A 26275-nucleotide genomic window follows, 5' to 3' on the forward strand; every position below is an offset into this window, starting at 1 on the left:
GACGTGTGCCAGAGCAGCGCTACCGTGACCAGATGGGTGGGCTGGAAGTAGGCCTACGAAGTGTCCAAACTTTTAAATTGACGGCACACTATGTTCCACAGAACAGATGTGGGAGAGCTGAACACAATATCTTATATGTTTGTTCCAGAGCATCATCTACTCCATATCCTCCATATACGTCCTGCACACGCTATGTGTACCCATTTCGTATTTAAAGGAGCTCCATAGTACAACATTTGTTGTTTGATTGTGCTTCAATAAATCCGCTTCTGTCTTGCTTACATCATTACCATTTGCTACAGAAATGTAGCCAAAGACCATAGTCAAATTATTTCTATGATAGTTGCTTCGTATCGTACACTGCCTAATGAAAGCCATCAGTTGAATACTACAGAAATGTGTTTAGGTCGTAGTCCTTGCATATTGTCCGTACTGTAAATGAGTCTCCTTTCTCTGTATGGTAAAGCTACTTTAGCGTCAACAAAAGTAAAAAATATTTCAGTGTCTTTTTTAAGAGTTATTCCTGCGTTGCTCATTGTTTTATAGAGCGTCATGGTATGGACCATGTATATGTTGATTAGTGGTAATCCATACCCTTCAAGTACTCATTTATTAGTTACAATGCCGTTTAGATAATCTCGTCTTATTAACAGCCGTGATCTCCGTCTTCTGGCATAGTCCGTTTACGATCTTTGGATAACCCCTTTGTCGTAATCTCTCCCAATGTTTCGTGCTAACAACGTAATCGAATGCCTTTATTTTACCTGCAAAATTTAAGTTGATGTCTCTGTTGTATTCCCTCCTTGACTCGATGATTATTTTAGTTGCAAATATGTTGTGCTATCGTGATCGACACAGTCAGAACAAAATAGTTTCCTCGGACGTCGAGCCGTCTGCTATGATCGTTTATTATCTATTAGCTTCCTCTGATTTATCTTTGAGGGGTCTCATATTTCCGACCTTCGGACACGCTAATGGTTTCATAGCACTTGTAGAAGTATCTATTTCAGCATGTTTCTCTATATTTAAATAGTTCCCTACTGATACAGTTTAACCCTGGCGCTTTTCTATCGTTCGGTTTACTTAGCTCTTTTCCAGTTCTTGAATTGCTACGTTGCCCAAATGCGTTGGTGTTTCTGTTTCTGATCGTTTTCATCCATTGTTGTACTGCATAGTAGAGTGATAGTCTATTCTTGTTCTTTGGAAATGAAATTCACTTGTGTTTAGATATTTTAATATTAGGTATGCGATGTAATTTGTACCACATCAGCGTTGCTCAATTTGTTTACAAATCTCTCAGAGGTTTTTCAATATTCTTTTATATTTTTATATTTTTTATATTTATCTTGCGTTAATATTGTTGACCTCACTCTCGAATATTGTGGATGAGTTCTTACAAAAATTGCTCTCTCTAGTAACTTAACAAGAAATGTGTAGTCTGAAAATTATTGCTTTGTTTCAGTCGCCGGAACCACCAGAACAATGGAGTGGCATACGAAACGCGACAAAGGAAGGCAATGTAGCTCCGCAAATAGACTTCCTTATGACAGCCAAGAAGGAATATGAGGGAGACGAAGATTGTCTGTACCTAAACGTCTACACTGCTAAGGTTCGTATTAACTACAGTAAACAGCACCCGACCACTCTTCAGTGTTAACGTCTCGTCTGGAGATTGGCTCCCTTCCTCCGTCTACACCTGGTCTATATTTGATCGACTTTATCAATGCTCATCTGTCTTCGTTTGTAAATCTCTTAGCTGTCTGTGTGTCTCCAGTTTCTTTCTTTCTATAATGCTCTTTTTTCCATTTGGTTTTATGCAGTCCTTCACCCACGCGTAACTAATTTAGGAATTCGTGCGTGGAACAAAAAATATGTCGTTTCTCTACTTACATTAAATCTAAGCATTATTCTCATAAGGTGTAGAAAACGTGTTCATCTCTCTCTCTCTCTCTCTCTCTCTCTCTCTCTCTCTCTCTCTCTCTCTCTCTCTCTCTCTCTGTGTGTGTGTGTGTGTGTGTGTGTGTGTGTGTGTGTGTGTGTGGGCGAACGTGTGTGTATATGTCTGTGATTCTCTCTCACCTCCCACTTGCAGTTTTATGTATCCATTTCATTGTTTCATGAAGGGGATAATGTTGTCGTTTCTCGAATACAGTTGCATTTTATCCACCCATTCAGTATTACCCAGAAAACATATACTGTTTGCTTCTTTCGTCGATATGAGCTCCTGTGAATTACCAGAGTGGACAAACTCGTTAATTCACCAACCATCGATATGTCCCTCATTCCAAAAAGAATTTTCAGTTCGTACTCTGACAGATGTTTTCCTGGTGAGATAAATCCAACAGATGTTATATCTACTTTATCTAATCATACAGAAGCCAGTACTTAGAATTTCGAATTATGTAGGAATAAAGGAGACGAATCACCGAAAGGTAGAAGCAATGCGTTGTCGATAGGTACACAGACAAGAGGTACAGAGCTTTGCTAGGTTTCGGAATGAACTTTCTTCTTCGAGCTCTGAGTGCAGTACATAACGCGCGAATTCTGTGAGACACTCAATAACATGTATTTGCTTGTAGCCGGCCGGTGTGGCCGTGCGGTTCTAGGCGCTACAGTCTGGAGCCGCGTGACCGCTACGGTCACAGGTTCGAATCCTGCCTTGGGCATGGATGTGTGTGATGTCCTTAGGTTAGTTAGGTTTAAGTAGTTCTAAGTTCTAGGGTACTGATGACCACAGATGTTAAGTCCCCTGGTGCTCAGAGCCATTTGAACCATTTGCTTCTAACGAATCCTCGTGTAAATAACAGCTGTGAATGACATTTTCATCCACTATTTCAGAACTATCGTAGTTTTCCTTTGACGTACAACTCTGAGATGAGAGAGCAGCATATGAAATTTATCTTTAATTATCTTGTTAATATTGTAGTTACCAAGTAATCTTTGTGAAGCATCATAGGCACTGAGGTGACCTAACTTTTGAGCTATAAGATAAATAGTACACAGATCTTTTCTTTCTAAGCATACTCAATGAAAAATACTTCATACCCTATAATCCCTGTATCTTAATACTGTTATGCTTGGCCTGTAGATAGCCACATCGGTTCTTGATGAAAACAGACGTAGAAGTATCTTCAACCGTGCCCTACTGAACTCTATTGGGAAACATACTGTATCTTAATGACCTTGCTGACAATATTCATAAGAAGCTCATGCTGTCTGCTGACGATGCAGATATCTGTGATGAAGTATCGTCTATCAAACTCATCCCAAATTTCAGTCAGACCTTCCTAAGATTCAATAGTAATCCAACAATTGGCAACTGGCTGTCAGTGCCAAAAAACTGCATACGTACTTCACAATACAACAAATGAAACATAGACCACTATGACTAAAATATCTATAAATAAGTATTTCACTCAGTCAGATCGTACAAATACTTGGGTGAACCAATAGTTTTATGAAATGGGATGATCTCATACACGTGGTTGTAGGTCGAGCAGACAGCTTACTTCGCTCCATTCGCAAAGTACTAACAAGGGAAACTTCCCATCGCACCCCCTCAGATTTCGTGGTAATGTGACCCATTGGATAGCCAGTCAAAATCTGAAACAGATCAAGCATGAGAACAAGAAGAAAGTGTTCTGAGCGGTGAGAAAAGAAGTGAAACACAGTGAATGTCTTAAGCTCAAGGTATCCAACGTCGAGCAACTTGTAAGAACTGAGCTGTCGTGGTCGTATGAGCCAGGGTGTTGGACTGTAAACCGGGAGATACGTCTTCAGATCCCCCTCGTGTCCTATTACTGTTGTTATTCATTAAATTATAAAGTTTCTATTGGGTCGTTGACAGGTCTGTTCACATTCTTACTCTTAGCAGTTATCATACTATAAGCTAGTTGTAGAATATGTGTCATGTGGTATTAATATATTACCGTCGCAAGTAAATGTGGTGAATAGAGAGAGCAGGTGAGATCAATCATTGACACCTCATGGAAATGAAAACAACAAATAAAGGGATGTGAACTATATTGCAGCAAATAAATTCAAAAACCAAAACTTCCAAAACGAAACACAAGAGTCATAACATGCGGTAATCGTGTAGAACAAATAAGAGGTGAAGGTATGTACGTCTGGAGTTCCCATCTGTACACCTCGCTATTCCGAATGGGTGTTACAGCACGACACTGACATAAATTTGAATACAGTGAACAGACAAGTGAATGACCCGACGAGCAGTTTATAATTTTGGGGAAAAACGGGGCGCAAGCGAAATTCGAATATGGATATCGCCCTTCAGGGTCCAACACCGTGATAACAGCGACGCTGCTGTCAATGAAATACGTTCGATTTTACACATCTTAATCTTCGACCATTCACGGTTTCCATTTTGCTTCTTCCTGTCCCCATGCTTGATCTGTGTTCAGTTATTGACGGTCTATCCACTAGGCCATCTTACCACCAAATCTGAGGAAGGGCGATGGGGAGTTTCCCTAGTGAGAAAATGCGATCTGTCTACAAATGAGATTGCCTTTATAACACTTCAGCGACACACCCTATATTAATGTTGAGCAGTTTGAGAACCGTATCTAGTAGTACTAAGAGGGGATACACAGAAGGGCATCACTAATCTCAACAGCATTACGTGACCCTTTGGAGAGTGTCAAAGAAATGCTGAAGAACGCGAACTAGCAAACAATTGAGAACACAGGAAAGCTTATTTACAAAGTTTCAACAACGAGTGTTGAGGAGTCTACAGATGTACTAACGCAAGTGACTTTGCTAACAGCACGGGAACGCCTACAGTGTCCCTACTAGGTACGTGACCACATCGTTTCGATAGTAGACGACTGGAGAATCGTGGCCCGCTCGGATGATCCCCGATTTCAGTTGGTAAGAGCTCATAGTAGGGTTCGAGTGTGTCCTTGGACACAAGATGTCATTCAGTTGGTAAGCGCTCATAGTAGAGTTCGAGTGTGTCCATGGACACAATATTTCAACAAGGCACTGTGTAAGCTGGTGGTGGCTCCATCTTGGTGAGGGTCGTCTTTACTTGGAATGAACTGGGTCCTCTGGTCCATTTGAGCCGATCACTGTTCGGCTATTTGGAAACCATTTGGAGCCACTCATGGACTTCATGTTCCCACGCAGTGATGGAATTTTTGTGGATGACATCGTGGAACGTCACCGACATGAATCCCATCGAACATTTACGGGACATAACCGACAGGTCAGGTTGTACTCAAACCGTGCACCGGCAACACTTTCGCAGTTACGGAAGCCTATAGATGCACCACGGCTCAATATTTCTGCAGGGGAATTCCATGTCGAGCCGCTGCACTGTGTCGGGCAAAAGGACGTCCGGAACGATATAAGGAGGTTATCAGCTCTTATGGAAGTTCTTGTCGAGGGAATATGAAAAAACCTGTAATATACACTACTGGCCATTAAAACTGTAACACCAAGAAGAAATACAGATGATAAACGGGTATTCATTAGACAAATGTATTATACTAGAACTGACATGTGATTACATTTTCACACAACTTGGGTGCATAGATCCTGAGAAATCAGTACGCAGAAAAACCACCTCTGGCCGTAATAACGGCGTTGATACACCTGGGCATAGAGTCAAACAGAGATTGGATGGCATGTACAGGTGTAAGTAGGCTGTTTAGGTTTTTTATGTTGGTAACGTCACGTAGCGCTCTTTATGAGAATCAGTTACTGTGCTGGGTACAGTCTGTGTCTGGTTGGCATTGTTGGAATATTCGCTATTGTAGTGTTGGGCAGTTGGATGTGAACAGCGCGTAGCGTTGCGCAGTCGTAGGTGAGCCGCCAGCAATGGTGGATGTGGGGAGAGAGATGTCACAATTTTGAGAGCGGACGATGTGGACGTGTGTCCATCAGAAAGAGTAAATTTGTAATACCTTACATCATGGACTGATATATACTATCACTTTTGAACATTATTAAGGTAAATACATTGTTTGTTCTCTATCAATATCTTTCATTTGATAACTATGCCTATCAGTAGTTAGTGCCTTCAGTAGCTAGAATCTTTTATTTAGCTTCCAGTATTGGCGCACGCTGATTGCAGTAGTTCGAGTAACGAAGGTTTTTGTGAAGTAAGTGATTCATGAAAGGTATAGTCAGGGCCATTATTTTGTAGGGATTATTGAAGGTCAGGTTGCGTTGCGCATAAAATATTATCTGTCAGCTTAGTATTGATCAGAATAAGGAAAGAGTGAAATGTCTGAGTACGTTCAGTTCTGCTCAGCTGTTTGAAAATCAAATAACGTAAGGGGTTTATCAACACAGTCATTCATAAATTTTTCTATGGGGATGTTTTACAGGTACAGCTGCCTATGCAGCTTCAAAACGATACCACAGTTCATCAAAAGTAGTGACTGGCGTATTGCAACGAACCATTTTCAATTGGTGCGACATCTGGAGAATACGCTGGCCAGGGCAGCAGTCGAACATTTCCTGTATCCAGAAAAGCCTGTACAGGACCTGTAACATACGGTCGTCCTTTACCCTGCTGAAATGTAGGGTTTCGCAGGGATCGAATGAAGGGTAGAGCCACGGGTTGTAACACATCTGAAATGTAACGTCCACAATTGGAAGTGCTGTCAATGCGAACAAGAGGTGACCGAGACGTGTAACCAATGTCAACCCATACCATCAAGCCGGGTGATACGCCAGTATGGCGATGACGAATACACGCTTCCAGTATGCGTTCACCGCGATGTCACCAAACACGAATGCCACCATCATGATGCTGTAAACAGAACGTGGATTCGTCCGAAAAAATGACGTTTTGCCATTCGTGCACCCAGATTCGTCGTTGAGTACACCATCGCAGGCGCTCCTGTCTGTGATGCAGCGTCAAGGATAACCGCAGCCGTGGTCTCCGAGCTGACAGTCAATGCTGCTGCAAACGTCGTCGAACTGTTCGTGCAGATGGTTGGTGTCTTCCAAACGTCCCCATCTGTTGACTCAGGGATCGAGACGTGGCTGCACGATCCGTTACAGCCATGCGAATAAGATGCCCTTCATCTCCACTGCTAGTGATACGAGGCCGTTGGGATCCAGCTCGACGTTCCGTATTACCCTCCTGAAACCCCCGATTCCATATTCTGCTAACAGTCATTGGATCTCGACCAACGCGAGCAGCAATGTCGCGATACGATAAATCGCAACCGCGATAGGCTACAATCCGACCTTTATCAAAGTCGGAAACGTGATGGTACGCATTTCTCCTCCTTACACGAGGCATCACAACAACGTTTCACCAGGCAACGCCGGTCAACTGCAGTTTGTATATGAGAAATCGGTTGGAAACTTTCCTCATATCAGCACGTTGTAGATGTCGCCACCGGCGCCAACCTTGTGTGAATGCTCTGAAAAGCTCATTATTTGCATATCACAGCATCTTCCTACTGTCGGTTAAATTCCACGTCTGTAGCATGTCGTCTTCGTGGTGTAGCAATTTTAATGGTCAGTAGTGTATGTTTTATTCAAAGTAGCCGGCCGTCTTAACACGATTTTTGTAAACACCTTTAGTAGCTGTACATAAACAAATTGTCAACGGCTAACAAGCGGGTTGAGCGTACCACATAGGACTGATTCTAACTTTCCCATTACCTACATTCTCCGGTCTGCTGAAAAAACTAGACTGCTCTACTAAAGAGATTCCTTACACTACACTTGTACACCTTCTTTTGGAGTATTGCTGTTGGTGTGGGATTCGCTTGAGACAGGGATGACGGACGATATCTATAAACTTGAATGGAGGTAATCTCGTTTTGTATTATCGCGAGATAAGGGAGAAAGTGCGACCGATATGGTGATCGAATAGAGTGGGGGAGGGGGGAGATCATTAAAACAATGACGTTTTTCGCTGCCGTAGGACCTTCCCACGAAATTTCAATCACCAACTTTCTCCTCAGAGTGTGAAAATATTTTGTAAGAGAAATCAGGGTTCTCACAGAAAGATTTACATGTTCGTTATTCCCGTGCGCTGTCCAACAGTGGACCGGTAGAGAAGTGTCTTAAAAATGATTCGATGAATCCTATGCCAGGCAATTAAATTGTGAATTGCAGAGCACTCGTGTAGATGTAGATGTAGACATAGATTCTACACTTGGTGCTAGAATAGTACTGTCGGAAATTACTGTACATTAAATAAATATTAATTCTTATTGCATGCAGCGCACTACAATTTCCACCGTCACTTAGTATTCGAAATTTTGAAGGAATTAAGTTCCTTCACGCATGAATGCAGATAATCAACATTCATTTGAAAATAAAATAAAATTTTCGGTTCTCTGATTATCAAGCGCTGCTTTTTTTTCTGTGATCATCTGCTTCAATTACGTTTCAGCTACCAACAAGAGAAAATGAAGATCTCATCCCCGTTATGGTGTGGATACATGGAGGAGGATTTTTGGTAGGTTCTGGGAGTACGGAAATTTATGGGCCAGATCATCTCATGGAACATGATGTTTTGTTAGTGACCTTCAACTATCGTCTTGGAGCGCTCGGTAGGTTCATATTTCAGCCAAAACACGTCTACTTCTTAGAATTTATTATGTTAATGTTTCTAGGTTATGTCTGTTTACAACTAGATAAATGCGTCTACAAATCTTATAGTATTAATTTTTTATTGGTGCATATGAGTATCAACTTTATCTACGGTAATGATAGAAAATGAAAAAAATGAATTAAAAATTGTTCCCCGTCCGGGACTTGTATGCAGTTCTCCTGCTTCCTACTCACATATAAAGGGGGGTACTAATCCTATATCTCAGAACTTTGGCAACAAGAACTCTTTTATGAAGAGCAAAATACGCTGAAAGCATGAAGTTTGTGTTAGTGAGGGCATTGGACTTGAGGACTCCGTGACGCTGTCTCTCTTATACTGCTACGGTGTTGTTAGAGCTAATACATCTGTCAAGTAAGAGAACGCTGCCGCCAGTGACACAAACTGTAATTCATTTCTTCAGCTTCTAACATAATCGTAGATAAATGCAGTTCACATTTTACTAGACGTGTTTCCCCTTAATTCATTGAATTCTAGCGACCTTAAATACATACACATTTTCACTTAAATGCACAACTACTAATTTACATATTGTGCAATTGTACTTAGAAGCTACAATTACTTCTGATCCTGGCACTTTATTGCAAAATACATGCTTTTTATTATGTCTGGTACGTGTGTTCGCTATTTTACTGATGAAGGTAGTTGTCTAGTAATCGAAACGTCCAGCGTAGCGGGTCCAAACCTGCTTCAATTTTCAACGAGAATCATTAGCAATGGCGGCCGAAGTCTTCCGGCATAAGAAGTTACCCTCATTCTCTCAACGGCCTTGTCGAAGAGGGCAGTCGGACGGACGAAGGTTCAAGACGCTCTTGGCTGGGGAAACGGTCTATATGGACTGATGATCTCTTCATCGGCAAAATATTCCAGATAAGTCCTCCATTCAGATCTCGGGGACTGCCAAGAAGATAGATGTCAATCAGAAACAGATGGCAAAATCAAGGAAAGGTTAACGCTCTAAGAGTCGGAGTTTGAAATGTCAGATGTTGGAACGTGGCAGGGAAGCCCGGAAATATGAAACGGAAATTGTAAGGGCTCAATCTAGATGTAGTGAGCGTAAGCGAAGTTAAATGCTACCAATTTAAGAATTTCTGGTCAGGTGAGAACTGTGGATCATCAACAGCAGCATCAACGGCACAACGAACTAGAATTAGTTATGAATAGGAATGTAGGGAAAAGAGCGAGCTACTGTGAACGGTTCAGTGATGGGATACTGCTCAGAACCGTGCATCGCGCCACATTTACCAGCTCCATCCCGCCTGCGGCCGACCGTTCTGCGGGCAGCCGATTTCAATCATACCGGGAACAAAAGTACGCGAGCTGCAATGCGCTTTCGAGGCCGGAGACTTGTGCGGGTGCCCGGTCCTGCCCAGGTGTCAACAGGGTGCGGTACACTAAGGAAACAGACAGCGCAGGGAAGGCGGAAACAAGGGGCAACAGGCGAGCGGAATAGCTTTATGAATCGTCTGCTTTCCTCTGAGAATCGTGAAGGTTTGATATGCTAGGAAGAGGCTGTTCTTTAGCCTTTGTAAAGTAAAATAAATTTCTTTCTTTCTGATCTGCTGCTTTGCTTATTTGCCTGTATTGTGTTTATGTAGGTCTTCTTCGCTTTTTAGTTTGGATTTTGGAATTTAGCACGTCTATTATCTATATGTCGTATACATTGGTAACTGGGAAGTACACTGCCTTGGAAAAATATGACCAGAACAACTGTTATCAAGAAAATATTAGATTCATAAAAATGTTATTCAGCACACTGAAAGACCAGATACAAGTGGAGGGTCTGAATCAGAGGCTGAGACGGTTCTGCGACCGTGTGGGCTGCAGATTCCTCGACTTGCGCCATAGGGTGGTGGGGTTTCGGGTTCCGCTGGATAGGTCAGGAGTCCACTACACGCAACAAGCGGCTACACGGGTAGCAGGGGTTGTGTGGCGTGGGCTGGGCGGTTTTTTAGGTTAGATGGCCTTGGGCAAGTACAGAAAGGGCAACAGCCTCAACGGGTGCGGGGCAAAGTCAGGACATGCGGGGATCAAGCAGCAATCGGTATTGTAATTGTCAACTGTCGAAGCTGCGTTGGTAAAGTACCGGAACTTCAAGCGCTGATAGAAAGCACCGAAGCTGAAATCGTTATAAGTACAGAAAGCTGGCTTAAACCAGAGATAAATTCTGCCGAAATTTTTACAAAGGTACAGACGGTGTTTAGAAAGGATAGATTGCATGCGACCGGTGGTGGAGTGTTCGTCGCTGTTAGTAGTAGTTTATCCTGTAGTGAAGTAGAAGTGGATAGTTCCTGTGAATTATTATGGGTGGAGGTTACACTAAACAACCGAACTAGGTTAATAATTGGCTCCTTTTACCGACCTCCCGACTCAGCAGCATTAGTGGCAGAACAACTGAGAGAAAATTTGGAATACATTTCACATAAATTTTCTCAGCATGCTATAGTCTTAGGTGGAGATTTCAATTTACCAGATACAGACTGAGACACTCAGATGTTTAGGACGGGTGGTAGGGACAGAGCATCGAGTGACATTATACTGAGTGCACTATCCGAAAATTACCTCGAGCAATTAAACAGAGAACCGGCTCGTGGAGATAACATCTTGGACCTACTGATAACAAACAGACCCGAACTTTTCGTCTCTGTATGAACAGAACAGGGAATCAGTGATCATAAGGCCGTTGCAGCATCCCTGAATATGGAAGTTAATAGGAATATAAAAAAAGGGAGGAAGGTTTATCTGTTTAGCAAGAGTAATAGAAGGCAGATGTCATACTACCTAACAGATCAAAACGAAAATTTCTGTTCCGACACTGACAATGTTGAGTGTTTATGGAAAAAGTTCAAGGCAATCGTAAAATGCGTTTTAGACAGGTACGTGCCGAGTAAAACTGTGAGGGACGGGAAAAACCCAGCGTGGTACAACAACAAAGTTAGGAAACTACTGCGAAAGCAAAGAGAGCTCCACTCCAAGTTTAAACGCAGCCAAAACCTCTCAGACAAACAGAAGCTAAACGATGTCAAAGTTAGTGTAAGGAGGGCTATGCGTGAAGAGTTCATTGAATTCGAAAGTAAAATTCTATGTACCGACTTGACAGAAAATCCTAGGAAGTTCTGGTCTTACGTTAAATCAGTAAGTGGCTCGAAACAGCATATCCAGACACTACGGGATGATGATGACATTGAAACAGAGGATGACACGCGTAAAGCTGAAATACTAAACACCTTTTTCCAAAGCTGTTTCACAGAGGAAGACCGCACTGCAGTTCTTCTCTAAATCCTCTCACAAACGAAAAAATGGCTGACATCGAAATAAGTGTCCAAGGAATAGAAAAGCAACTGGAATCACTCAATAGAGGAAAGTCCACTGGACCTGACGGGATACCAATTCGATTCTACACAGAGTACGCGAAAGAACTTGCCCCCCTTCTAACAGCCGTGTACCGCAAGTCTCTAGAGGAACGGAGGGTTCCAAATGATTGGAAAAGAGCACAGATAGTCCCAGTCTTCAAGAAGGGTCGTCGAGCAGATGCGCAAAACTGTAGACCTATATCTCTTACATCGATCTCTTGTAGAATTTTAGAACATGTTTTTTGCTCGCGTGTCATGTCATTTCTGGAAACCCAGAATCTACTATGTAGGAATCAACATGGATTCCAGAAACAACGATCCTGTGAGACCCAACTCGCCTTATTTGTTCATGAGACCCAGAAAATATTAGATACAGGCTCCCAGGTAGATGCCATTTTTCTTGACTTCCGGAAGGCGTTCGATACAGTTCCGCACTGTCGCCTGATAAACAAAGTAAGAGCCTACGGAATATCAGACCAGCTGTGTGGCTGGATTGAAGAGTTTTTAGCAAACAGAACACAGCATGTTGTTATCAATGGAGAGACGTCTACAGACGTTAAAGTAACCTCTGGCGTGCCACAGGGGAGTGTTATGGGACCATTGCTTTTCACAATATATATAAATGACTTAGTAGATAGTGTCGGAAGTTCCATGCGGCTTTTCGCGGATGATGCTGTAGTATACAGAGAAGTTGCAGCATTAGAAAATTGTAGCGAAATGCAGGAAGATCTGCAGCGGATAGGCACTTGGTGCAGGGAGTGGCAACTGACCCTTAACATAGACAAATGTAATGTATTGCGAATACATAGAAAGAAGGATCCTTTATTGTATGATTATATGATAGCGGAACAAACACTGGTAGCAGTTACTTCTGTAAAATATCTGGGAGTATGCGTGCGGAACGATTTGAAGTGGAATGATCATATAAAATTAATTGTTGGTAAGGTGGGTTCCAGGTTGAGATTCGTTGGGAGAGTGCTTAGAAAATGTAGTCCATCAACAAAGGAGGTGGCTTACAAAACACTCGTTCGACCTGTACTTGAGTGTTGCTCATCAGTGTGGGATCCGTACCAGATCGGTCTGACGGAGGAGATAGAGAAGATCCAAAGAAGAGCGGCGCGTTTCGTCACAGGGTTATTTGGTAACCGTGATAGCGTTACGGAGATGTTTAATAAACTCAAGTGGCAGACTCTGCAAGAGAGGCGCTCTGCATCGCGGTGTAGCTTGCTCGCCAGGTTTCGAGAGGGTGCGTTTCTGGATGAGGTATCGAATATATTGCTTCCCCCTACTTATACCTCCCGAGGAGATCACGAATGTAAAATTAGAGAGATTAGAGCGCGCACGGAGGCTTTCAGACAGTCGTTCTTCCCGCGAACCATACGCGACTGAAACAGGAAAGGGAGGTAATGACAGTGGCACGTAAAGTGCCCTCCGCCACACACCGTTGGGTGGCTTGCGGAGTATCAATGTAGATGTAGATGTAGATGAACGTAAGATAGTACGGTAAACAACTTCATGGAAGTGAAAACTAAAGTTTTCATTATTACATGATATTTAATTTCATCCATATCTTGCAGCTTCAAACGTGATTGTATTCAGTACGCTGTAAATATTAATGAAAAAACGCCTTCAGTCACAACTTCTCTTGTTTTATTAAGTACACGATGCATTTCGGATCTTTTGGATGCATCATCAAGTGTCATTTGTCTTGACACATGTTTTATTTTTCCTCTTGAATGAGGTGAAATGCATATTCCAGTCACGAAAAGATTTCATGTTAGGTTCCGATTTTTCACAAGTCAAAATCTGAAAATATGTCGGAAATAGTTGAAAAGATGAACACTGTAAACCTACCACATAATCCAAGAAAAGCATTTTCATCCTTTTAGCACCATCATACAATTTTTTCTCCGTCCTGTTTGTACATATCACTTCATTCAAGAGGCATATTTGCATACACATGTTTGTAGACACTCCACAGTTATTTTTGTACATGGTGTGATCTAAGATGTATTTATTCGTAGTGCTAAGGATCTAATTATAAAACAATTGACGTATGCAGGGAATAACTTTAGAATAAGACTTTAAAAATACTGAAATAAATGGGACTTGAGGAATCAGTTTGTACATAGATTCCGGTTTTTTCATTTTATGGAATTATATCTCCAGTTGTTCTAACAGATTTGTTGTTCTACAATTGGCTTCATTATGTAGTACTACCAAATTATTTTCTAGACTGTTGATGACATGTTTCATTTCAACATATGTTGTGACATAACTGATTTTTTGAAGTGATTGAGCCTGAGAAGATTTATGTGTTCTTGAAGACGGTTTTCAAGTTTCTGCGTGAAACCCTGAAAACAGTTTGTCAAGAGACAAAGGTAGTAAACATGATAAACATGAAACTCAGTAATAACAGTTCCATCATTCGGAAAGCTGACAAAAGCAACTCTGTAGTAATTGTGAACAAAAATGAATACATCACTAAAGCACTGAATTTCTTTTCTGAAAACAACATAACAGAGCTCAGATAAGATCCAACTGCAAAACTGCACTACAAAATCAGAAGATATTGTTAGTAAATGCAATTTCTTCTTCGCAGAAAAACAGGCAAAAGTATTCATTTTGATGAATCCCACAGCCAAAAGACTAAGAGATCAACCCAAGACTAATCAACCTCATGTTCCACTCAAGCCTACTGATAGTTGTAAAAATACACCTGCCTCCCAAATCATGAAAGAATTTCTGAAGTAGTACTATACGTTTGGAAAGCCATATTTAGTTGAGAACACAACTGAATTACCAACTAAAATTAAAGACATAAATATGCATGAAGGTGCCAGGTTGGCCTCTTTTGATATAATTATTTACAAATGTACCTACTCAAGAAACTATAGACATAATCTTTGAATACTTAGTTGTTGTTGCTGTTGTTGTTGTTGTTGTCTTCGGTCATGAGACTGGTTTGATACAGCTCTCCATGTTTATCCTGCGCAAGCTTCTTCATCTCCAAGTAACTACTGCAATCTACATCCTTCAGAATCTGCTTAGTGTATTCATCTCTTGGTCTCCTTCTACGAGTTTTACCCTCCACGCTGCCCTCCAGTACTAAATTGGTGATTCCTTGATGTCTCAGAATATGTCATACCAACCGAACCATTCTTCTAGTCAACTTGTGCCACAAATTCCTCTTCTCTCCAATTCTATGCGGTTACGTGATCTACCCATTTATCATCAGCATTCTTCTTTAGCATCACATTTTGAAAGCTCCTATTCTCTTCTTGTCTAAACTATTTATCGTCCTTGTTTCACTTCCATATATGGGTACACTTCACGCAAATACTTTCAGAAAAACTTCCTGATACTTAAATCCATACACGATGTTAACGAATTTCTCTTCTACAGAAACGCTACTCTTGCCATTGCCACTCGACATTTTATAACCTCTCTTCCTCGACTATCATCACCTATTTTTTTCCCTAAATAGCTAAGCAAATATACTACTTTAAATGTCTCATTTCCTAATCTAATAACCTCAGCTTCACCTGATTTAATCTGACTGCACTTCATTGTCCTCGTTTTGCTTTTGTTGATGTTTATCTTATATCCTACTCTCAAGACACTTTCCATTCCGTTGAACTGCTCTGCCAGGTCCTTTACTGTCTCTGACAGAATTACAATGTCATCGGCAAACCACAAAGTTTTTACATCTTCACCATGGATTTTAATTCCTACTAGAAATTTTTCTTTGGTCTCCTTTACTGCTTGCTCAATATACAGATCGCATAACATCGGATATACGCTACAACCCTTCCCAACCACTACTTCCCCTTCATGCCCACCAACTCATAACTGCCATCTGGTTTCTGTACAAATTGTAAATAGCGTTCCTCTCCCTGTGTTTGACCCCCTGCACTTTCAGAATTTGAAAGAGAGTATTCTAGTCAACAGTTGCAAAAGCTTTCTCTAAGTCCACAAATGCTAGAAACGTATGTTTGCCTTTCCTTAAACTATCTTCTAAGATAAGTCATAGGGTCAGTAGTGCCTCACATGTTCCAACATTTCTACAGAATCCAAGCTGATCTTCCCTGAGGTAGGCTTCAATCAGTTCTTCCATTTGTTTGTAAAGAATTCGTTGTAGTATTTTGCAGTTGTGACTCATTAAACTAATAGTTGGGTAATTTTCACAACTGTCAAAACCTGCTTTCTTTGGGAATTGAATTATTATATTCTTTTTGTAGTATGATGATATTTAGCCGCGCTCATACATGTTTGCTCAACAGATGGTATAGTTTTGTCAGGGCTGGCTCTGCCAAGTCTATCAGTAGTTTTAATGGAATGTTGTCTACTCCCGGGGCCTTGTTTCGACTTAGGTCTTTTAGTGCTCTATCAAATTCTTCATGCAGTATCATATAACCCTTTTCATCTTCATCTACGTTCTCATATATTTCCATAACATTGCCTCCAAATACATCGCACCTGTATAGACCGTCTATATAATCCTTTTACCTTTCTGCTTTCCCTTCTTTGCTTGGAAACATTTTTCCATCTGAGCCCTGGATATTCATACAAGAAGTACTCTTTTCTCCAAACGTCTCTTTAATTTTCCTGTAGGCAGTATCTATCTTAGCCCTCATGATATACGCCTTTAAATCCTTACATTTGTCCTCCAGCCATCCCTGCTTAGCCATTTTGCACTTCCTGGCGATCTCACTTTTGATTTGTTTGTATTGTTTTTTGCCTACTTCATTTATTGCATTTTTATATTTTCTCCTATCACCAATTAAATTCAATATATCTTCTGTTACCCAAGGATTTCTACCAGTCCTCGTCTTTTTACCTACTTGCTCCTTTACTGCCTTCCATATTTCATCTTTCAAAGCTACTCATTTTTTTCTGCTGTATTTCTTTCCCCTAGTTCTTGACAACTGTTCCCTAATGCTCTCACTGAAATTCCCTACAACCTCTGGATATTTCAGTTTATCCAGGTCCCATCTCCTTAAATTCCCACGTTCTTGCAGTTTCCTCACTTTTAATCTACAGCTCACAATCAATAACGGCCAGAGTCCACGTATGTTCCTGGAAATGTCTTAAAATTTAAAATCTTGTTCCTAAATCTCTATCTTAGCACCTACTAGAATCTATCTGAAATCTTAAGTGTCTCCAGGCGTCTTTCACGTCTACAGCCTTCTTTTATGATTCTTAAACCAAGTGTTAGCTATCCCTTCATTATCTGAATAAGTTATTTTATCTCATAATACATTTCTTTAATCTCCTCATAATCTGCGAAGCTTTCTGGCATATAATCTTGTACTAATGTGGTAGGTGTGGGCTTCGTGTCTATCTTGGCTATATTAATGGGTTCAGTATGTTGTTTGTAGTAGCTTACCCGATCTCCTATTTTTTTATTCGTTATTAAACCTACTCCTGCATTATCCCTATTTAATTTTTTATTTATAACCCTGTACTCATCTGACCAGAAGTCTTGTTCGTGCTGCCACAGAACTTCACTAATTAAGACTATACTTAAGTTTAACCTATGCACTTCCGTTTTTAAGTTTTCTAAACTACTACCCGATTAAGGGATCTGTGACATTCCACGTTCCGATCCGTAGAAGGCCAGTTTTTTTCTTCTGATGCCAAGTATTTAGTAAAACATAAAAATTTGTCATTTACAGGAATCAAGAACATGTTGCAGTTAATATTGTGTCACAGTTATTTTACATTAAATGGGAAAGTTTACCTGCAGAAAATGAGTCTTGCCATGAATGTAAGTTCTTTAATGAAAACAATAGACTCAAAAGTAGAATTATATATTACTGGAGATGATATCTTGATGATATCTTGCTGCTGTTTGATGGAACAAACGAGGAGTTTGGAGAACTACTAACAGTATTCAATTCTTTGCACAAAAAGATAAAATTCACAGTAGGAGATGAGGACAACAAAAGCATAGATTTCCTGGACCTTAAAATTCACCAATCATCAACAAAAACATAAGTTCAGCATACACAGCAATCACACATACACTGGCATCACAGTGAACAACTCAGCACCCTTCCAACCACACAGAAACATCCTGAATTTAGGTCCATGCTCTCTTGATTTAGAAGAAAGCACCCTCAAGAATGAGACAGTAACAACGAAGAGCGTTGCCATAAGTAATGGCTACGCAGCCAAAACAGTTGACAATTTAGATAGACAAATACACAAAAGTAAGACAATGAATGGCCACACTGTGAAACAAAAGACCCATATCACAAAAAATCGCTAACGTTTCAAACAAAAATGTAACAGTTGCATTCTGAACTAATAATAAGTTACGAAACTTACTCGTCCGTAACATAAAATAAAATATCCAAACAAACAAACAAAAAAAAAACAGTGGAGTGTTCAAAGTATACGAGTAATGCTCCAGTTATCCTGCCTACTATATAGGGAAAACAGACAGGAACTTTAAAATCCGTCATCAAGAACACACAAATACTTTCAGGCTCAACGACTTAGAAAAATCAGCTATTGCATAACGTATGTTGGAGACGAAACATGTCATCAACAGTCTAGAAACCAATTTGGTAGTACTACATCATGAAACCAATGGTAAGACCGTAAATCTGTTAGAACAACTGGAGACATAACTCCACAAAATAAAAAGACCGGATTTATGTTAAATGAACAAACAGATTTCGCAAGTCCCAGTTATTTCAGTAATTTTAAAGACTTATTCTAAATTTATTCCCTGCATACGTCAATTATTTGATAATTATGACTTTAGCACTACGAATAAATACATCTTTGATTACACCATGTACAAAAATATCACTGAAGCGCTGCCCCTTGAGTGAAGTGATATACACGAACAAGGCGGAGAAAAGAATTTATGATGGTGCTAAAAAGTAAAAAACGCTTTTCTTGGATTGTGTGGTATGTTTATAGTGTTCATCTTTCAACTATTTTGCCCATACTTTCCGAGTTTGACTTATGAAAATCGTGACCTAAAGTGAATCTTTTCATGACAGGAATATGCATTTCACATCATTCAACAGAAAAAATAAACCATGTGTTAAGACAAATGACACCTGATGATGGACCAAGAGGGTCCGAAGTGCATCTTTTACTTCATAAAAGACGAGAAGTTGTGTATTACATGATATATTAAAGGCCCGGGACAGTTCCACATCTCATTTAAGAAAACATATTTTGTTCATTAGTTACGTGGACTTGTTGCAACAGCCAGAAGGTACAGACTGTGCCCCTGGGATGATTGAACGCAAGATGTGTCACCCGATGTCTAGGTGGTCTTGAGGATGGGTGTGCAGACTATGTAGCGCGGCTCTCTGAGCTACCCAAACGAAGACGATTAATGCAAACGAGGTAGTCCCGCACAAGCAAGTACATACAACTAAGATGGGAAGAGGAGGTAAGAGAAAAAATTTCTTGGTTGAGGTAAAAGGAAAAATTCACGTTAACTGCTTAGAGAGGTAGATCAAATTTGAAATACTGTATAAATATTAAATTTTTATTTGCAGAATCTTGCACCAGGCCACTATGATTGGGCCGGCCGCGGTGGTCTAGCGGTTCAGGCGCTCAGTCCGGAACCGCGCGACTGCTACGGTCGCAGGTTCGAATCCTGCCTCGGGCATGGATGTGTGTGATGTCCTTAGGTTAGTTAGGTTTAAGTAGTTCTAAGTCTAGGGGACTGATGACCTCCGAAGTTAAGTCCCATAGTGCTCAGAGCCATTTGAACCACTATGATTGGGACCGACACAAATTTAAGCAATGGCCCTAAATACCTTAGGCTTACCATATTGAAACCTAAATAATACAAATGAGCTCGCTCATCAATTAAAATGCAACTAACCTGATGGCTAGCCAGCTCAAGAAATTTACAGGAAACTAAAATACAGAATTTGCAATAACGTCTTAACTGGGTTACAAATTTAGATCACCAAGACCTGTAATGCTGTCCAGCATTGTACACGTAAAATCCCAAAACACAAAACAAGAGAAATTAAGCTTTAGTATCGCAGAGTTTACCGCAGTTCCAACGGTGAGCCCAAAAGTGGATAACAGATCATGTACATCCAGCAAAACAACCATCCGGTGATGTAACCATCGCTTAAACTTAGTAGTCCACATCGGTAATACAAAAACACATCAAAATGTCCATCAATTGCAATGCTAGTAAAATACATTAATTGGGCTCTGACCACTATGGGACTTAACATCTTTGGTCATCAGTCCCAGAGAACTTAGAACTACTTAAACCTAACTAACCTAAGGACATCATAACACACCCAGACATCACGAGGCAGAGAAAATCCCTGACCCCGCCGGGAATCGAACCGGGAACCCGGGCGCGGGACATGAATTGGGAACAAATCGCTCACATGATGCCTAACCATATCACAATGCGCATAGCCGGAGACAGAGTAGCTGAAGGCAGTCTGTTAAAATACACTACTGCCCATTAATATAGCTACACCACGAAGATGACGTGCTACAGACGCGCAATTTAACAGACAGGAATAAGATGCTGTGACATGCAAATGATTAGGTTTTCAGAGCATTCACACAAGGTTTCCGCCGGTGGCGACACCCACAACGTGCTGACATGAGGAAGTTTCCAACCGATTTCTCATACACAAACAGCAGTTGACCGCCGTTGCCTGGTGAAACGTTATTGTGATGCCTCGTGTAAGGAGGAGAAATGCGTACCATCACGTTTCCGACTTTGATAAAGGTCGGATTGTAGCCTATCGCGATTGCACTTTATCGTATCGCGACATTGATGCTCGCGTTGGTCGAGATGCAATGACTGTTAACAGAATATGGAATCGGTGGATTCAGGGGGTAATGTGGAACGCCGTGCTGGATCCCAACGACCTCGTGTCACTAGCAGTCGAGATGACGGGCGTACTATCCGCATGGCTGTGACGGATCGCGCAGCCACGTCTCGATCCCTGAGTCAACAGATGGGGACGTTTGCAAGACAACAACCAACTGCACGAACCGTTCGACGACATTTGCAGCAGCGTGGACTATCAGCTCGGACACCATGGGTGCGGTTACCCTTGACGCTGCATCACAGGCAGGAGCACCTGCGATGGTGTACTCAACGACGAACCTGGGTGCACGAATGGCAATACGTCATTTTTTCGGACGAATGCAGGTTCTGTTTACAGCATCATGATGGTGGCATCCGTGTTTGGCGACATCGCGGTGAACGCACACTGGAAGCGTGCATTCGTCATCGCCATACTGGCGTATCACCCGGCGTGATGGTACGGGGTGCCACTTGTTACACGTCTCGGTCACCTCTTGTTCACATTGACAGCACTTTGAGCAGTAGACACTACTTTTCAGATGTGTTACGACCCGTGGCTCTACCCTTCATTCGATCCCTGCGAAACCCTACATTTCAGCAGGATAATGCACGACTGCATGTGCAGGTCCTTTACACGCCTTTCTGGATACAGAAAATGTTCGACTGCTGCCCTGGCCACCACATTCTGCAGATCTCTCCCCAATTGAATATGTCTGGTCAATGGTGGCCGAGCAACTGGCTCGTCACAATACGCCAGTCACTAATCTTAATGAACTGTGGTATCGTGTTGAAGTTGCATGGGCAGCTGTACCTGGACACGCCATCCAAGCTCTGTTTGACTCAATGCCCATTTGTATCAAGGCCGTTATTACGGCCAGAGGTGGTTGTTCTGGGCACTTATTTCTCAGGATCTATGCACCCAAATTGTGTGAAAATATAATCACTTGTTTGTTCTAGTATAATATATTTGTCCAATGAATACCCGTTTATCATCTGTATTTCTTCTTGGTGTAGCAATTTCAGTGGCCAGTAGTGTACAATCTCAAGCCACACCTCAGCCACGCTGGCAAAACATATGCTGCAGGAAGCAATTACAACTCTTGGATCCAGAGTTCGGAAAATACCTTCACTTCCAGAAGATCAGCTTCATGATCGGCAAATACGGCTTTAATGGAAAAATGGAAGGCCTGCAAAATGAGTTCGGCCCATCGGCCAACGTGCAACCAAAATTCGCCAAGACCAATAGGACAGTCAGCACTGCGTACTGCTGCCAGGTCGCGCAGCCTGGGGTGCTACCACAGGTGCGCAAAACGCCCAGTAGCGCACATATCCTTCTAAGCGGTCTACTTAGGTTCCGTGCCCTCGCCTAGTTGCCCACAGGCCAGCTCCCGCATGGCTTCACTCCCCTTCCAGTCCCGGAGGGCCACGTAGCTACACTGCGCGATACTCTACCAGAGATACGCAGTGTGCGATGGATCGACTCGAGCCGCCGCACCTCAGTTTCTACTCCTTATAACTATTTAAATTGTTAAATATGATTTTGCTTACTCTGTTTAACACTTGTACCAGAGGAGCGTAATTGTGGTTGTGGTGAAAATTAGACGTGAAGCGAAAGATTCAGTCTTTGTTGGACGGAACACCCCATCGTGGGGAGTTCGGCCACCGCGTTGCCAGTCTTATTTCACATGTCACCACACCGGACGAATTGCGTGTCGGTGTGATGATGAAAGGATTATGAGGACAACACCAACATCCAGTCCACGAGCGGACAAAATCCCCAACCCGACCGGGAACCGAAATCGGGCGCTTTGCTTGATACACAAACAAGCTACCAATCAGCTAAGCAGGCGCACACGTGTCCTGTAATTCGCGTAAATAACGGGCCGCCGATACAAGTACATGGCGATAGCACACGATAGGGACCAATATGGGTGCCATAGGGTTTATATCAGACGAATTTGGTGGCTGATATTCTAAACCACACTATCACAGTTTTCGTTGAACGACAAGAACGACTATACTGATGAAAGATGACTTTACTGCCGCTGAAGATGTTGTTGTTGTGGTCTTCAGTCCTGAGACTGGTTTGATACAGCTCTCTGTGCTACTTTATCCTGTGCAAGTTTCTTCATCTCCCAGTACCTACTGCAGTCTACATCCTCCTGAATCTGCTTAGTGTATTCATCTCTTGGTCTCCCTCTACGATTTTTACCCTCCACGATGCCCTCCACTACTAAATTGGTGATCCCTTGATGCCTCAGAACATGTCCTACCAACCGATCCCTTCTTCTGGTCAAGTTGTGCCACAAACTCCACTTCTCCCCAGTTCTATTCCATACCTCCTCATTAGTTATGTGATCTACCCATCTAATCTTCAGCATTCTTCTGTAGCACCACATTTCGAAAGCATCTGTTCTCTTCTTGTCTAAACTATTTATCGTCCATGTTTCACTTCCATACAGGGCTAAACTCCATACAAATACTTTCAGAAACGACTTCCTGACACTTAAATATATACTCGATGTTAACAAATTTCTCTTCTTCAGAAACGCTTTCCTTGCCATTGCCAGTCTACATTTTATATCCTCTCTACTTCGAGCATCATCAAATATTTTGCTCCCCAAATAGCAAAATTCCCTTACTACTTTAAGTGTCTCATTTCCTAATTTAATTTCCTCTGCATCACGCAACTCAATTCGACTACATTCCATTATCGTTTTTTTGCTTTTGTTGATGTTCATGTTATACCCTCCTTTCAAGACACTGTTCATTCTGTTCAACTGCTCTTCCAAGTCCTTTGCTGTCTCTGACAGAATTATAATGCCATCGGCGAACCTCAAAGTTTATCAAGCATGAAAGAATACAGGTTGTTCACAGCTGTCACCGTATCTTCGGTTTCTACTACAGGTCCAGTGCAAGCGCAGGAGGATGTTCCCGTCGCATGACACCGATCCCACCAGCCTGCGTTGGTGGTGCGGTGCAAATTTCGAGCCGCGGTTCACCTCGATGACGGCGTTTGTGGAGAACACTATCGAAGTGTAGGAGAAATGTGATTCTCCTCAAGACCCGACAAGTTAAAATTGATCGACTGTCCAATCACGATGATCTCATGCACATTACAACTGGCGATGTCTTTGGGTCAACATGTAAACATGTAGGGGTGGTCTGCTGTGGAGCTCCACGTTCAACAATGTACGATGAACGGTGTTCTCTGAAACACTTATGCGTGCACCAGCATTGTGCTCTTTCGGCAGAGATGGCATAGATCACCGTCTATCCTAAGGGATTTTCTCTGCCTCGTGATGACTGGGTGTTGTGTGATGTCCTTAGGTTAGTTAGGTTTAAGTAGTTCTAAGTTCTAGGGGACTGATGACCATAGATGTTAAGTCCCATAGGGCTCAGAGCCATTTGACCCATTTTTGAACCGTCTATCCTACTTAACAGAACAGACAAGCTTCCGAATCCCAAGTGCTGTAGAGACTCGTGGAGGCCCAACCGTTTGGCGTCTAGTGACTGTTTCACTGTCCTTCTACCTCTTTCCGAAGACGCTCACGACAGCAGTACGTCAATATTCGACCAGCTTCACTGTTTTCGAGATACTCGTTCACAGACCCTGCAAAACAATAATCTGATCGTTGTCAAGTCGCTTATCTCAATGAATTTCCCAATTAGCAGTCCATATCTTCTCTAGGGTGATCCCCCGACCGTATATCAGAGTATATTTCCTTTGTTGGTGGTAAGGAAAAAAATTATTACTTCTTTACATTTTCTATTGATAATTTTATGTTTATGTTTGTGTTATTTATGTCTGTATGACATCTATCTAGTCTTTCTTGTGTTCAAAGGTTTCCAGAAATTACTACAACCAGTCGCCTTTTGTAATTTTCCAACTTTTAATACCTTGATCGGTTCCGAATCGCCTGGCGATTAACCACCAGATAGTACATATTTTTTCACCTATTGCATGTCTCGAGTATTGTGAGGTCTTTATAGCTGTGCTAAGATATAAATACGAAACATGTAGCCACTGAAGTCGACCTCATAATGTAAAACATTCTTTCCACATTCAGTGTTTACATGTTTCGTTCTTACATTCAGCCACAGCTATATAACCCCAACAATTTTCCAAAAACGCACTAAATGTGTATCATATGATGAGCCGCTATGAGGTTCGAAAACGGTCGTGGTAATCAGAAACTGCAGAAAGCGACTGGTTGCAATAATTTCTGGAAACATTCACTCGTCACAGTCGTGGTCTCCCACATCCGCAATGGGTGAAACTTCAGTATGCGAATTAATATTTTCCTTGTGTGTCTATTTTTTCAAAGGTCTGATTTTCTAAATGATTTGTGGACATAAGGGCTATCTTCTTGATGACAGGGAAACCATACCGGATTTCTTATTTATTCCGTCAGGTCTCCTGTGTTACCAGTTCTCGAAATATTGGTTATTTTGGTAATAGATGTTACATCAAAGTATTCTAAATGCGAAAACTCTGTACAGAATAAACAAAATGACATGATGCGAAGATTCATGTACGGAGTGCGTGCTCTGCTGAGAAGAATTTTGGAGGTGTTTGCAGAAGGATATCTCACCAACTGAGCACTTAGCACACATTTTAACTAACGTCAACACGTAGTGGAAGTAATAAAAGATATGTATTGAGCAATAAAGTATCAAATATGCAGCGTATACATGAAACTTTTCTGGCCGCTGAACAGTATTCAAATAACACACGTGTCATAACGTTAATTACGTCATTCAGTTGTTCATGAACAGACATAGCCTATATATCATTAATATAATTTTATTATCATCTGAGAATCAACATCTCAATTAAATTAAAAATAATTAGTGGAGAGTCCGAATGTTAGACGGTTTTGCTCGTTGCTAGACTTGATTTCCTTCACCTCAGAACAGCTATTGCAATCACGTACTTTTCTGTCACGCAGGGTTTCTGTCTACGGAGGACGAGTTGGTGCCCGGAAACGCAGGTCTCAAAGATATGGTGATGGCTTTCAAGTGGGTGAAGAGCAACATCGCCAGATTTGGCGGTGACCCGGGCAACGTCACTATATTTGGTGAGAGCGCGGGTGCCGTAGCCTGTCATATACTCTCCATGTCTTCTGCAGCCAAAGGTAAGACTCGTTCAGAGTGTGGGTGAAGCTTTTCTATTGGAGAACAATCAAGACACTATAGAAAAACAGTGAAACTGACGAGCTTTAAATACCTGAATCGTTGGAAGATGTGTACCACAGGTACTGTCGCAGCGGAATCATCGGTCTTGCGTTAGCTTTTTTGAGCCATTCAGATGCGTCTATGTACCACCTGCTATTCACTTTGAAGAGTGTATGCAAAACATCTCTCGTGCGAACAGTGCTACATCACTCAGTATAAGCGGCGTGGTGCAGTTGTTATATGAGACTTTTCTGATGATTGCTCTAAATCTGTTAAAGTGAATGTCAGACAGTTTATTAAGTGGATGGTGACTGT

The 26275-nt window shown here is 41.7% G+C and overlaps 1 protein-coding gene across 1 annotated transcript in view; it reads left to right on the top strand.

The window, feature by feature from the left end:
* The window catches only part of LOC126457726 (juvenile hormone esterase-like), a 79185-nt gene that overhangs the window by 13129 nt on the left and 39781 nt on the right, over positions 1–26275 (top strand). The window contains exons 2-4 of the mRNA XM_050094262.1: positions 1463–1609; positions 8384–8543; positions 25735–25920. Of these exons, the coding sequence (XP_049950219.1) occupies positions 1463–1609; positions 8384–8543; positions 25735–25920 (493 nt within the window). The remainder of the gene's footprint in view (positions 1–1462; positions 1610–8383; positions 8544–25734; positions 25921–26275) is intronic.

This window comes from Schistocerca serialis, chromosome 2 (assembly GCF_023864345.2).
Source record: "Schistocerca serialis cubense isolate TAMUIC-IGC-003099 chromosome 2, iqSchSeri2.2, whole genome shotgun sequence".
NCBI classification, from domain to species: Eukaryota; Metazoa; Arthropoda; class Insecta; order Orthoptera; family Acrididae; genus Schistocerca; species Schistocerca serialis.